The sequence below is a fragment of the Dasypus novemcinctus genome, chromosome 5 (assembly GCF_030445035.2).
Source record: "Dasypus novemcinctus isolate mDasNov1 chromosome 5, mDasNov1.1.hap2, whole genome shotgun sequence".
NCBI classification, from domain to species: domain Eukaryota; kingdom Metazoa; phylum Chordata; class Mammalia; order Cingulata; family Dasypodidae; genus Dasypus; species Dasypus novemcinctus.
Window position 1 is genome coordinate 122,049,006 of NC_080677.1, and position 15,876 is coordinate 122,064,881.

At 43.9% G+C, this 15,876-nt stretch overlaps 1 protein-coding gene across 1 annotated transcript; it reads right to left on the minus strand.

The window, feature by feature from the left end:
• Positions 1 to 4,399: 4,399 nt before the first annotated feature.
• Positions 4,400 to 13,634, minus strand: LOC101414077 (putative DBH-like monooxygenase protein 2). Its single transcript, XM_004461680.2, has 14 exons — positions 13,559 to 13,634; positions 12,212 to 12,438; positions 11,118 to 11,264; positions 10,370 to 10,531; positions 10,045 to 10,128; positions 9,055 to 9,222; positions 8,747 to 8,849; positions 8,398 to 8,564; positions 7,975 to 8,066; positions 7,599 to 7,695; positions 7,399 to 7,458; positions 5,779 to 5,909; positions 4,952 to 5,066; positions 4,400 to 4,642 (listed from the first exon to the last, which is right to left on the minus strand). The coding sequence occupies exons 1-14, from the start codon at positions 13,632 to 13,634 to the stop codon at positions 4,400 to 4,402; spliced, it is 1,872 nt and encodes a 623-aa protein (XP_004461737.2).
• Positions 13,635 to 15,876: the final 2,242 nt, after the last annotated feature.

Consider the following 15,876-nt stretch of genomic DNA (forward strand, 5'->3'; position numbering starts at 1 on the left):
CAGGTCCTCTTACTTTTACTCACTCTTCCCCTCCACTTCTCTTCCTATTCTCTGTACTCTCTCATTTTTCCCAACTTATTTCAACCATACCCAACTATCCCTACTCTTTCTCCCAAACTACTTATGGGGACTTTAGCAACACAATTGCTGCTGCTGAGGTAATCTGGATGATTCCTGTACTAATTACCTGGATTTTATGTGTTTGGGGAAGAGATACAAAAGATAGAGTTCTCAGTTTCTTCAAGGTCCCTAGAATGTAATCTGAGCTACAAAATGCATAGGCAACATGAAATCGGGGAAAGGACTGCAGGCACAGAAGGCCACACTGGAAATGCTTGTAAGATGCCATTATTGAGCAATAAGAATGAAGGAAACTTTGTGGGGGCAGGGGTGGAAGGAAGAAAGAGTTTGTGGGAGAGTGTTTGAGTATACTCTCTGTCTCAGAAAATGTCCTTTCTATTTGATCCATCCATTTACCTTCTACCTTAATCCGAGGCCAATACAAAAATGCTACTGTCTCTAATTTTCTTTGGTTCTATGTTCCTACCATGTAAGTAACATCCCAAGAGTTGTAAACCCTGTAAGAATCAGGCTCATTCCTGTTCTTACTGTATATTCTCCACTCCCAAGTAGAACGACATAACCCCTAAAATTTAGGAGCTTTCATCTTCCGCCAATACCTGGATCGGTTACTTTTATCTTCAATGATGCTCTCTTCTTCCCAACTCTTGAAGGGTACCTATAGCCCTGTCCTTATTGCACAGAAAAAACCAGAGTCACTGTCAAAATTAGCCTGTAGTTTCTTTTGTCCCCACAGGACCATAGAAAATAGTAATGGGGGAATAAATCCTTTATTTACTCTCCAAATTTAACAGGGAGTTTTGAGTAAAGGAGGTGAGATGGAAAAGGAATTACAGTTTTAGAATTACTAAGAGCTGACCTGAACTTAGAGACCCCTGAGAGATGAGAAATGACAGAAGTGACAGACAGAAGTGACAAAATGTTCTTGGAGGATGTTGGGGGTCAATACTTTCCACCTCAACCCAGAGGATATTTCTCTGGCAGTGAAACAGTAAGTACTAAGGAGTTGTAGTCACAAAGTGTATGAACTGGAAAGTAACTTGAGTCATCTCACTCCAGCTCCCACCACTACAGGAATTTTTAAAGTACTTTCACAACACTATCACTCTACGCTTTCTAGCCAATATATGGGTAGTGTAAATGCATACTATAGAAAGGTGTCATTTTTTATAGGTTGATTAAATATAGTTCCTCTCTTGAGACCATCAGAAGAAGAACTGATAGGAGACAATAGGAATAACTCAGAGACTGAGTGTGAACCCGAAGACAAAATGGTGGCTCAAGGGTTGGTGGAAGCTTGACTGCATTTTCACAAGGACAGAGGAGGTATATGTCCTATTTCTTGTTTATTTCAGAAGCTCCTATTCCTAATCTAATATCAACCTATAGTAAATACATCCATAGTGACTAAATGCACAATAACTAATCAGAAGATGGAGAGAAAATAAAAGATAGACTATTAAATAAGAACAAGAAATTAAAGGTTATGACAAGGGAGAGCAATAGATCCTGAGAACCACACTGGCACACAAGCTGGGAAAAGGGAGCCATTGGTAGGTTCTGGCTGCCTTGCTGGTTTGGGACTGCTAGAAGAGACCTGAGAGGGAAGTTACAGCATGAACTTAGTGTAGGGATCAGAAACCCGGCCAGAGAAGGTATTTCAAAATTTTTGGTGTGTGTGTGGGTTGGACTTGCTTGTTAATTGGGCAAAGCAAAACAGTGGTCTGTTCTGGTTGTTTAATTTTCTATCTGGCTTAATTTTAATCAGTGTCCCTTCATGCTATAGAAAGTAACTTGTATACCTCAAACAACTGGTGGATAGCTACAAACATGTGTTAGGTTATTACCTAAAAGGAAAGCCTCCATCTCCCTTGAATAGTGACAACAGAGAAGGTCAATGATGAACACAGATCTCCTCTGGCTTCAAACGAACTTTGTTTTCTCATTATCATGAATTTTGGAAAACCTCTCATTAAAGGACAAGACAATCTTCTCAGAGGTCAAGAGGCCCAGAAGTGGCCCCAAGCATTGAAAAAAGGCAACACTGAGGCTGCAGGAGCTGAATGTGCACACTAAGGATTTTGCAGAATCTCAAATTGGAGTGTCCAGGATTTTCCAAGAAGAATTAATGGTTAATGGCCTCATAACTTCCCATGCCCATATCATACCTCACTAGTCACAGAAGAAGATGCTGTTCTGGCAGGAAGCAGTGATATGACATTATACCAATGTCCAACTTCCTCAGTGACTCCTCTCCTGACTCAATGCTCCTACCATTGTCATTTGCTTGCCTCATTCTTCTCTTTCTCCACATTTGCCCCAAACCATCCCATACCCTACCATCCCTAATTCTGCAAGGATGGTATCACTGGGGACACTCACGTCAATGATCTTTATTATCACTTCTTCTACTTACTATCCCCCAGACAACATCTCCACTCACTATCCCCAATGCTAGTGATCCAAGGTTCCTCAGGGCGCTGCCTAATCAGCCCCTGCCTTATTCACCTCTGCATTCATTAGTGTCTGACTGTCACAGCTCTGGCACCAGCAGGAATTTTGTGAGATATTTTTCCATATCATGAGGTCATTCAGAGGAGCAAAGAAGAGCTGACCCTGAGAAGGTTAGAAATTCTTTGTCTGCCTTTTTCTCGTACACTACTTGACTTGGTCAAAGTCTGTATTTTACTCTCAAATAGCAACTCTTAATTATTTGGGAACAAGGGTCCACTTTGTGCTTGAGGAAAGACCTGAAACTTCTGACCAAGAAAACTAAGAAAAATGCATATCTGTGCAGACACATCCCTGCTTACATCCAATTTCAGAGCTCTTTCTTCTATCTGATATCTCCTCTCCTGCTGCAAATGTAAAATCCTCACTGCAGCTGCACCCCAGAGGAAAGAAGAACACTGGTAATTGCACTTTCTTGACCCTTCATCAAACCTGCCACCCAGGTCCTTTCCTCTACCTGATTGGTAGAATTCTCATTGGTATTGAAATTCCAACTAAGATGGAGCAGGAAAGCTCCCCAAAGGCACTAACACAGTGACTCTCAACCTTGGCTACATACTAGAATCACCTGGGTGGGGGTTCAGACTCCAAATGAAAGTAGAGCCCAGGTATTGGTAGATCACTAAGCTTTGGAGTTGTTGCCAGTATGCATCCAAGGTTGACCAGGAGGTTGCTAAGCCAAGACCCATGTCTCCAGGGGATTGAGATCGCTCCAAACACCTAGGGATAGTCAGGGTAGGGATCTGTTTAATAGGACATAGACAGTGAAGAAGAAAATTCATAGACTAGTATGGTGACTTCAAATCCTTAAGGAAAGGGTGGTGCTAAACTTCTCAAGCTTAAAAGAGCAACCAACACCACTTACCTTTCCTATTAATTGTGACCAAGGACTACAGCTGGATTCCACAAACCACTTATACCTATTCTCTGCTCTTTCCATGTAAACCTCCTTGACATGTCTTGGGCTCCATAGCTAAGTACTACCTCTCTCCACCTTTCCTTTGTATTTGGAGCTCAATCCAGCCTGGCTGATCAGGTAGACCTTTGATATCCAGTGACTTGAGTGTTGAGAATGTGACACTTGGTGAAATAAAGCTTACTCTGACAGTAGTGACATAGAGAGTAAAGACTGTGCATTAAATGTGGCACTTTGAATACTCTCTAGATGCCTTGTGCTGAGCAAGTTGAGAGACCTCCCAGTGGCCTCTTCTGACCAAGATCTCAAAGGAAAGAGATGCCTGAAAGAGGCATGTTGAGTTCTTTTTAATTTGATGCCTTGTGCATTCTCCCTTATTAACAGAACCCCTCATTTCATCACAAATTGTCCTCCACCCACCACCACACATGTGGCTTACTGCCTTTGCCTCACACAGAGGGCTGGGCAAGAATGTCAGATGAATTCTCTAGCTGGAGAGGCAGGGCTAGCATGGGCCAAGAGGTTCTACAGGGCCCTTCCTCTCTGGACTTCGAGCCCCTTCTTCTCCACCTGTCATCCCCTTAAGTGAACTTGGACACTAGACCTCTCAAAGAGTGATTCATTACTTCCCACCCAGCCTGGAATCCAGATTGTGTCAGGAAAAATGTGATCCTTGCCAGTGCTTCTGAAGTTTTAAAGGATGAATTGAATTGCTGGTTACAGAAGAGCCTTTATGGAATATCTACAATACCCAGGCCTGTAGTGCTATGGTCTGGGCCATGAGGAGGGACACAGATAGGAGACTTTTGGGGGGCCAAAGCAGGGAGGAGTTTCAATGTCTGATAGTCTTGGGAGGGGTGAGGAGAGCTGATAATGCAAGCTAAGACAATATCAGACTCCAGCCTGCAGGCTGGCAAGGAGCCATGAGAGTGCCCCCTGCCCAAATAAAAGGGCTGCCAGGGGGAGGCACCTCAGGGTGGCAGTGCTGGAGTCCAAGAGGGCCAGCGGGGCAGCCCTGAAGCCTGCAGGGTTCTTGTCCTGAGGCTCCACTTTGCCTCCAGAGGATTCTAAACAGGGTCCACGAGGAGTAGGAATGATGTCTGGAATCCAGCCTGTTGTGTTTTCTACCACCTCCTGCAGGGATGGGAAGAAAATGGGTAAAAGTAGATGTGCTCATATCTCCTTTCTTTCCTGAGACCTTCATTGGCTACCCCAGCCCTTTACAGACCTCATAGGGTACTACTTGGGAAACTTCAACCACATCCACAGCCCAGAGCAGCAGCAACCCACCCTTCTGCTTCCTCAGTCCCCTCTCTCCTGACCCAAAGGTCCTACCATTGTCATTCACTTCTCTCATTCTTCTCTTTCCCTGCCTTTTCCCAACACCATCCCACACCCCACCATCCTTAACCTTTAGACGGTGCTATCTCTTGGAACACTCACATCAATGGTCTTTATTATCACTGTCTGCTGGGCCTCCTTGCAAGCTTTCTCAGCCTTCTTAATGTTCTCTGGGGTCCACTCCACATTGTTCATGGCCATCATGCCCTCCATGGAACTGCCGTGTGTTGGGATCAGAGTGGAAGAACAGAATGTAGTTTAGGGTTGATTTAATAGCTTTGACAGAATGTGTACAAAATGCCCTCACTTTTGTCATCTTGGCATAAACCATAAGGAATTTCTTACAACTTAAAGAGACAATTATATTGCATTTGACAAAAGGGATTATCAGAACTTAGAGATGACAATTAAAGAAAATGTTAAAAGATCATCTTCTGACTCTTTAAAGAAGTGATTCTTAATCAAGGAGTAATTAAGTACGAGAAAGTTGATGGATTGACTTCAGGGAACCTGCTAATTCTCTGAAATTGTGTGTAAAAGGGGATATGTCTGCACAGAGTGCATTTTTCTTAGCAAGAAGTTTTGGAGCCATTGCCTGAATGTGAAACACAGCCATTGACTGAATCAAGCAGTGCATGAGAAACAGGTAGGCAAATAATTTTATGTAAGTGCTCTGGCTTCTCAGGGTGAATTTTTCTTATTTCTCCTCTGAATGACTTCACTGATGTGGAAAAACATCCCACGAAATTCCTGCTGGTGTCAGAGCTATTACAGCCAGACACTAATGGGAGCAGGGTGAAGAGGGCAGGGCTGATTAGGCAGTCCACTACTGTGGTGGGAATGCATGATTCTCCTTTTCCTCCTTCCCCCATCCTTCCCCAGATCCCTTTCCTGCACACTTGAGGCTCTTATATTCCAGGATGACTCACTCTGATACCTCCTCCCCCAGCTCATGAGCCACGTAGATGATGTCAGGGTACCCCATGCAGCTGGAGATGTTGTTTCGGGGATAGTAGAAGAGGAAGATAAGGCACATCTCATTAATGGTGCTGGGCCCTCCCTGGAGGAGAGAAGAGAGACAGAGATGGAGAGAAAAAGACATAAAGGCTTACAGAGAGTGGGGAAGGGGGCAGGCAGAAAACAGTTCGGGTGGTTATTCTACCAATGATGCTGTGACCCTTTTCCCTTAATCTAGAACCAGCTCACTGCTCCTTACTTACTACTGACCACACTTCTTCCTTTCTTCCCTTTTGTTCCAATCTGTGGATAAATAGTGTTTATTTATCCCCACATATCTACCTATCTATATATCTACTGCTACTATCCTGGTTTGACTAGAATTCAGCCACTCAACTAGTCTCCTGTCACCATTCTCTCCTGATTACAATCCAACTTTCACAGACCTGCCAGACTAATTTATTTACATCTTGTCTCCTGCCATCTACTTATTTAGAAACCTCCTAATGTGGACCATTGACCATGTGGTGAAGCAGTGCTCAGAGAAGTATTCACCAAGGGCAATGAATGTCCCATGATGATGGAGGAGGTTGTTGTTATGGGAGGAGTGGGGTGAGGGGATGGGGGGTATACGGGGACCTCATATTTTTTGAATGTAACATTAAAAAAAATAAAGACAAAAAAAAATTAGAAACCTCCAGTAGCTTCCAATAGCTCCTTTCCTTTAAAAATGTTCATGACTATACGTATGTGACATAAACACCAACCTATTCATTCTTTTAATTCATTAACCTGGAAAATATTTATATAGTGACAAAGTTAGACTCTGCTGTTGTGGAAATATAGATGTTATACTGTATCACCTCTACTTCAAAAACTCTATCCAAACCTATCTCTCTCTTTCATTTCCTTCCTTCAGACATCTTTCCCATTCTTTAATTTCAAACCAAGTTCAGTATCCTTTAAACATATCCCATGCCTTCCTCATATGTATGATTTTTTAGTCTATTCCTTTTATGAATTCCCATCTCTGTATGACTATAGGAAGACCCCCTCAAATGTGCCACATATTCAGTTCAGTGTACTAAGATCTTAAGATTTTTCCAGTGAATTCCAATTATGCATTATTCCAAGTCTTCTCTTATCATATATATTGCTTTCAACTGTGTTTAATTGTAATTATTTGTATAGCTGCATTTTTTCCCTCAATTGCACGTGACTCCCTTTGAATCCCCCAAGTGCTAAAACATTCCCAGCATGCAAAAGAGGAAACTGAGGCCCAAAGAGGTTGGATAACATGACTAAGTTCAACAAGCTACTAAGTGTGTTGACAGTCAAACCAGGCAGTGACATTAGTCAGTTACATGCTGCCTTTCCATGGCCTTAATGGGCTGGTGGGAGAGAAGGCAGAGAATCAATCCCTTTACCCAGCTTTACTCCTGATGTGAGATCATGAATAGGCCCATGTGAACAGGTAATAGCATTGGAAGAAAGAAGGGACATCAGCAGGAATAATCAGTCACTTAGGAGGCAAGACCAGAGATGGGGCTCTATTCTGGGGCCATTGCCATGGAAGGGAGAGAGACACTTACAAAAGTCAAGGAGTCACGGTCCAGTGTCTGATAGTGACACTCTACCAGCAATTCATCTCCCTGTTCAGAGTGAAACACAAATGCTGAGGCTGAGGCACAGAGGGACCCACACAGTCTTAGAACTCTCTTGGCTAACAGTAACGAACTGTGATTTCCCCCTTTCCCCCAACTGCAGCCATGCCCCATCCCCAGGCTCCCACCGGCTTGATCTCCACTCGATAAGGTAAATCTCGGGTCTCCTGCAGATTAAAGTCATAGGCATCATCTTTACAGATTGTTCGGAGTTGGGTTCCATTTCTAGAGGAAACAGGAAGGGGAGGAAACAGGAAGAGGATGAAGTGGGTAGGGGTCTACCAATAAAGAAACATTGTATGGGATCATTCTGTGGGTGAAGATTCCCTATAAAACACAAAAAGTTCCTTCTTCCACAGTCTTTTCCAATCATCTTCACTTTAGGGAAAGTTCTAACTCCTTACTTTCAACCAAGCATAACTTAATGCTGCAGAATAAATAACTAGTCCTAAAATTTATCCCCACATTCAGAAAGGAAAGCCTCAAATCAGGTTCTTGCCTTACCTGTATTGCACGGCCTGTAGAGACCGCCCTGCCAAGTGGGTGTGGAGCAGGTATCCATATACTTGTATGTCAGGCACTGGAGCCCTGTTTATCTGTGACAGGAGGGCAGGCACATGTCATTTAAGAATTCTTCTTCAGCTCCTTGGTTCCTCCCTTGATATTTGGTATCTTTCTCTTATGACTCTGATACTCACCCCCATAATCCTTACCAAACCCGCCTGGCCCCTTTTTTCTGTCCCACTCCCCTTACTCCCAAAGCTCCAACTCTTTCCCTCCCTAACATGATTTGTGCTAGTGAATTTCCTGAGCACCAGGCTGTAGTCATTCTCCAGGTCTGGGGGTCAGGCTGAACAGGCTTGTGAATCAGACCAGATCTGTAATGGGAACAAGGACCCTTCGGGAGGGCCGGCTTCCTAGAGTCACCTCTTCAAACTTGTCCGTCTTACACAGCCCATAGGACATGAAGGACTCAGCGCCCGGGGGTATGAAGTGGATGGGGAAAGTGAAGAAGCCCAGCTGGAGGACTCCCATGTCATATTTGCGCAGTTTTGGGCTGTAGTATATGCGAATCCCTGAGGAGTCATACACACCTGGTACAGAAAGGAAAAATGACTGAAGGAAGGAGAGCATCCCCTTGTAGGGATAAAGCCACCAGAAAAAGTTGGGCAGTGGCAGTGATGAAAAGGAGTCTGGATATATCCCACAACACTTTCCCAGACACATAAAGGAAGCAGCTGCCCTTCCTTAAACAACCCATCCTCTAGCTGCTCACCAGGGCGGTTGTGAAAATTGCTGTAATGAATCTCTAATCGGATCCACTGGGGGTCCAAGGGAGTTCCAATAGAGATGCCCACATCATCTGGGAACTGGTAACTCTGTTGGAGGAAGGGGGATTTGGCAGCAAGAAGGGCTGGGAGCCAGGGGCAAAAGTCCAGGGCTCCTGCCCTTGTCTTCTAGGCCTCATCCCAGACCTCCCCTACTCTCGGCCTTCGCCTTGCATCAGGCCAGCAACCCCATTTGCCTGACAGCATAACCTCCCCCCCCCACCTCAGCCATTATTTCTCCCACCCTAGGACTCACAGTGCCCCCGACAGCCCAGCCCACGATGACCTGTGAGCAGAGGGAGAAGGCAGGGTCAGCCCCATAGCAGTCGCTGATGCCTGTCGGGAGAGCACTGGCATTGCCACAGGCGTACACCAGGATGTGATGCACCATTGTCTCATTGTGGTCGACCAATTTTTGTTCAAACTGGGTAGAGGATGGAGGTCAGATAACATTCAAGATCTTCTATGCCAAAGCCTTTTTCCACAACTCCTCTATGTCCATTCCCCACTTCTCTCCTTTTCTCTTTCTCTTCTACTTCTCTCTGGTTTGATTCCCCATCCTGTCATTTTCTTCCACTTTGTTTGACTCATGTCTCAAACTTAACCCTTTTAAAATCCTTCCTTGACAGCATAGCATATCAAGTCTAGCCTGAGATATTCTAAGACTTGCTGACTGTCTCTTGATAACCTCTGTCAGTTTCATTATATCTAAGCATGGAACCAAACCTTTTTGAATCCTCTTTCTAAAAGATCTTCCCAAACATTTGCTACCTCTTATAAAAGAATACTTTTATTTATTTGATCAAAATGTACATCACTCAATGTGAAATTAGGTGAGAAAATTTGAGTTCATTTTAGCCAGATGTCCATGACCCTACAGCCCTTGGCCACATCTCTTCTCTGCCTTTGCCTTCTCCAGGACCAAGAGAGCACAATGCTGAGACCAGGTTAGGGCTTACATTTTGTTTTTTGCAAATACCTATCCCTTACTAACCTTCAGCAAAATAATTGCTACATTGTGGGGCTTAAATAAAATAGTGTTTGGAGCTATAATTCTTTGCTCAAGAAATGATGGGACTACCAACTCTACCAAACTCAACCTGGCTCCCATTGTCTCCCCTGCTACTCCCATTTCCTCAACCCAGCAATTTTCTGAACACCATCCCTTCACAACTGCCCACCCTCAGTGCTCTTCTTAACCATCTTTCCTTCTGTTTTTCCTGTGTCTCACTCTGGTTTACCGCACCTTGTGGATGTGATGTTTCTTGCTAACGATGGGGAGAGGAAGAAAGGTGCAGGCATACGTGGTGTCATCTTCTGGAATAAGGAACTGCAGGAGGGTAATACAGAGGTTGAGATGGGGTAAGACCAAGGTTCTAAAAGAAGCAGGGAATGGGACAGTCCAGGGAAGGATGTTCACATTAGGGCTAGATTGGCAGTTCTTAGGGGACTGAGGGAAGTGAGAGTAGCATCAATCCAAGATAAGCACTGAATGTTGAGTGCATGAGGAAGGCCCTGGATTGAGTGAAATGATGGGAGGAGAGCTAGAAGTGGTTGAGTGAGGGTCTTACATCAGTGATCTCCAAGTCATGGATGATGGTGTCCTCAGGGACTTCAAGATCATCAGGGTGGACTATTTGTAGCAGGAAGATGGACTTCACAAAAATGTGCTCCCGATCCAGCTTCAGAGTGTCATCTAGGCCATAGGCAGCCAACACCCTCACGGTGTCACTCTGTAGGCATGATGGGCATTGAGGGACTTCTGCCCAAGAACAACACTTTACAAATACCCACATCTAAGGATGTACACAAGCCCCTTGCTCATATGTAAACAGTAGAATGGAAAGAACTTCAGACTGGGAGTCAGGGCACCTTGGTTCTAGTTCTGCCTCAGAGGCTAACTTGCTGATAATGTTAAGCAAGTCACAATCCCTCTCATATTGTCTTTCTATTCCTGTTCCCAGATGTAAAATTAAAGGGTTGGGCTAGATAAATTATTAAATCCTAATATTTCAAATTTCAGCAAATTAAAGCAAAGATCTTCAAGTTCTATAATTTTAGGGCCCAGGCTCCTGCCCGAGAGAAGCACTGGGGAGGGGAGGGTAGAGAGTGAATCAGTGGAAAATTGCTCAGTAGAGGACTTGCCACAAGAGGTGGCATTATTGAGGAAGTACCTGGGAAGACTGAGAGTAAAAGAAGTCCTAGGAACTGTGACTGGCTACCTGAGATATATGGACATTTCCAGATTGGAGATGACTCCACCTCCCCAGAAAGAAAAACTTCTTGTGATTCAATGTTATTTTCCCTTCTCCATTTTACCGTAATGTCTTGGTCATGAGGGTCACAGGAGCGGAAAGGCCTGGAAAATCGCATGGTGGTGTATTTAGCATCTTCCATTAGCCCCTGCAGTTCAGCATCCTGGCTCCGGTCTTCCTCTAGGGTGTCTTCATCTACCAGGTGCTGATCCTGGGGTTCAATAATGACCAGGGAATAAGAACCAGAAGCCCAATAGTCATTCCTTTGGGGTAGTTTGGGGGTAGTAGGTGTTCCTTTAGCTCCTACAGAATGCTAATGTAGCAGAGCCTAAGTCTTCATTATTATATAGTTTACTCTCAGGATAGAATAGAACATTAAGTGGTGGATTCTTGAGGAAAAGGGATGGACCACATCTGATCAAATTCTACTACCTGACCTTGGTTTACTCCTCCCATTTAAATCTCCTCTCCATAAATCCTACTCTTCTCATGCACTTTACCTTTGAAAAGCTCACTTGTTCTCTGAACTGTCCATGCCACTCATTCTCTCTGATCTGTCTCTTAACATACATTACCTTGCACTGTTAATTGACTCCTTATATAAACATGATTTAGAAGAATGACTAAAATATTTCAGGATGGATGAGATTGGGAGAAGGTTGAGCTGCTTCATCATCTATAAAATGGGGATAATATAGTCCACCTCATTGTGATGATGTGAGGTTTAACCTGCAGAGTTTGAAACATGCATTGTTAATCAAAAGAACCTAACACTTTTAAGGAATTATTGTTGTTGTTAAATTTCATGTTGAAACACCTGATTGACTGAAGGGAAATTGAGAACAAGCACTGTGTCCCAAATATCTTTGAATCTGTACAGTGATCTGAATTTAGTGAGCCATTAGCAATTATTTGGTTCAAGACTATCTCTCTTAGTCCAGTGACCCCATTCTTGCATAGCCTTAGGTACACGCATTCTGGAAAATCTAGGTTGAAGCTCTACCATAGGCCATTTCTTTGGGGAGCATCAGCTGGTGCTCTGGGAATGTACCAAGGTATATTTGGGGAATGTGAATCCTTCCTTAAGATGTGACACAGAGCCATCTTCAACCCACCAAAGAACACTTATCCCTGAAAAGTAATCACCTTCAGACTCACCGAGAAATAGACATTGCCATCAGGCAAGACTCCTCCGACAACCAGATCACCTCCCACGTTGGTATAGCGATTTGTGACACCCAAACCCACCCAGCCAGCTGTCCGGACCTTCAGCTCAAAAGTGATGATCTCAGCATCAAAGTCAAAGTCCCAGCTCAGGAAAATGACATTGGATGGATCTAGGAACCTGGAATACCGCAGGTGAGATGTGGAGCTGTGGTGATGGCCTTGAGAGGAAGCAGACAGAACCAGGAGTAGAAGAAGCCTGAAGAGAAGGGCACAGGTCATAGCTCCTAGGTCCTGGATCATCTCTCCTCCAGATGAACACTTGCAGGGGTGGCTGACTTATATGTGCCTCTACCTGTGCCAGGCACCATGCCATGGAGGAGGGATGGGCTGGGACTCTTCTGATCTGATTATCCTCTGGATTCAGAGTGGTGCCACTTATGTAAGACTGGTGGTAAGAGGTGCTGAGAGAAGGTACAGGGCATTTCACCCTGGAGCAGAGACCTGGCATGAAATTCTTAGGAGTAAATCATTCAGACTCTTCCACTCCAACATGATAGTGTCCTGCTGAAGTGTACCCTGCAGAATTAGGAGGCTTTTGTTTCTCTGCCTCTTCTCCTCCAATCCCTTCCCAACTCTCCCCCTCCCCCCACCATCACTGTATACTTGGATGTCCTTACTGAATACTCTGCCTCTTGCAATTGTCCCCCTACCCAGGTTTTTGTGGGCATTTTCCATTTTGTCTCCGCTTAGAACTAAGGCACTAGCAGGGTGATAAGGGACTGCATGTAATCCTAGGCATTCAGCCTCTCAGAAAAATGTAGGAAGAATTTGTTGAGAGGGGGTTGGGATAAGGCTATAATATCCATCTCCTGAGGCAGTCTTTGCTACTAATCCCAGGAAGGAGACTTAGAGGTGGAGGAAACATAATCAGCTTTCCAGATGAGCAAGCTTGGGACAGGTCGGAGTTTCTGCATATCTCTGGGGAGGAGCAAAGAGGAGGAGGCATGAGAAGAAGAGGGAGTAAATGGGGAATAAACATGACTTTGTCTTTGGGATGTTTGTGCTTTACCCTTCCTCCCATGAATTGCCTTTATGAGAAATTACATTTCAGTAACTCTCAATAGGAAGCTTACCCCCAACTTGCAAGCACATTGGTATTGTACAAACTTTGAAACCACCAAAACAATATTAGAACACCAGAGCACAAAGAACTTTAGATAAACTTCACTTTCAAAATTTTCAGATGAGACAACAGAAGCCCAAGGGATAAAATAAGTAATCCCAGATAACCCATAGAGTCAGTGCAGAGCTAAAGCAAAAACACCGGGGCCCTGGTACCTTGGCCAATGCTCATTCCATTATCTTCTTGGGTGACAGACACCCACACGACACTCCTGCCATTAACTTCTATCATGGCTTGGCCTAGTGGGGAAAGGTGTCATTTGCTGACTGCTTTTTAGGCAGAGGACAAAAGTAAGTCTCACTTTAACACAGTTTTTTTTTTCTCTTGATGTCCAACACAGCTAATCAGGGACTAGAAATAACTTCATTGGATCCCCAATTGTCCTTTCTCCACTGGGAAATGGAGAACTCCTGAAAAATTAATGAGGACATGTGCCCTGAGAACCTTCCTCAACACAGAAACTGGAACATACTTCTCCATGGAGCACTATAGCCCAGATGGGGGTGGAAGACAGCTGAAGTGATATTACTCCTTCATTCAGTGCATGTATATTGTTCTTATTACAATAATGAACTCATCAAAACTGGAAATGGCCCCACTGAGGTTGTTTGCTGCTGCTGTGGGCACTTGAGTCATACTTGGGGAGTGGTGAAGGAGAAAACAAATTTCCTAAGAGGACACCATAACTCCAGCCCTCTGGGTGTGGCAGAGAAATTGGGAGCCAAGCATTCATCTGGAAGGAAAAGGCTTAGCTAAACCCAAGAAAGGGAGCCAGGCCAAGAGAGGAGGAGAAAGTGGAACCTGGGGCACATTGACCTTGAAGAGCAGGAATATCAGGGAGGGAGATTACAGGCATGTTGGAGACACTCTGATCCTAATCTCATTTGGGGATTAAGGATAAGGAAATGGATAGGATGGGGCAGGACAGGCAGAGGCAGTCCTGTAACCTGAGATAGTCCCAAGATCCTTTATCTGCAATCTGTCTCCAAAACACTGTCCTCATGGAATAGGCAGGGTCCTTGCAGAAGAGCTGGGAACCATGGACCTCAGATTCAGGGAATCTCTTCTCCTAGCCCTCATTTGGCTTCCCACAGGGCTTAATTCTCTCTCCACCTTTTTATTTTCCCCAGTTACAACTTTCTTTGCTTCCCCAGCCCTCTTTCCTTTCACAGTCCAATCTTCAGAGTGACCATCTCCACAATACTCAGAATTAAGTGTGCAGTGGCTGGCCAGAGTGAGAACACATCTACCTTTATATTTATATTTTTCTGGTATTCAAGATGTGTGACTTTGCCAGTTCCTCTCAGAACTTCATCTCTCTTTCTTTCTGGGATGATGTGGTTCAGAGGAGGTAAAGGAGCACAGAGGTAAAAGTAAATGTATTAGGCACACCCCCCAGAATGCCAGGCTATTGCCATAGTTTCACATGCTAGGGAGATGGGACCTGGGGTCTGGCATTATTCCTCTTCTTTTCTTCATTTGTCAGGTGTCTGTGATGTGGCATATATTGAACTGGGAAGACCGCTAGTATTCAATGCAATACCTGATCTTGTTGCTCACCCCTTCTGTGATGCCATATTGTTGTCTATAAAATGTTAGAGCTAGAGAGATCATTGGTTTCCAAACTCTTATCAATGTTAAAATGTTATGAGAACTTGTGCTTTGAATCTCAGTTGATTATTAAATGTTAGGAAATTAAGGAAAGACAAAATCTACTATTAATTCCATTATGTTTTAAATGAATTTGAAAAGTTTACCATTGTCTAAGAGTCAGCTCTTATTGAGTGCTTACTCTATGTCAAGTTCTGTTCTAAGAATTTTTCATGTATTAATCCATTTACTCCTATGAAACAGTTTTCATTATTATATCCATCTTATAGATGAAGAAACAGTGGTCCAAGGTCACACAACTAAGTAGTGCCAGCATTATGAGTAAAACAGGTAACTTGAGACCAGTGTCTATTGTCACACTGTCCAATGTTGCCTTGCAACAACTTCTGCGTGTACTTGAAGCATATGGTTGAGAGATGTTTTGTTTGGTTGTGCTCAATTAATTTTATTTATATACACTCCATAGCCACCAAACATGCATTCCCCTTTTTCTCTTCCCCCATTGCCTGGTAAACTCTAATCTACTTTTTGCCTCTGTGGATTTGTTATTTCAAGACATCTCTTACAATACAATATTTGTCCTTATGGGTCTTGCTTCTTTCATTGAACATTTCCAAGGTTCTTCATTCTTCCTTATGGCTGAGCGGGAACATTTTTTTCAATCTACAAGTGTCAATAGGTTACATTTAGATATTGTAAATATTGGAGACACAGATTCAAAACCTCTGCTCTAGGAATATACAGGACACAGTTGAGGGAGTGCAAGACCAAGTACTTTCACTAAGGAAGGGTGTACATTTGTGAGGTGTATGAGTGTATGTGTGTGTATGCACACACATACTGGTGCTCAGGAAGGAGGAAG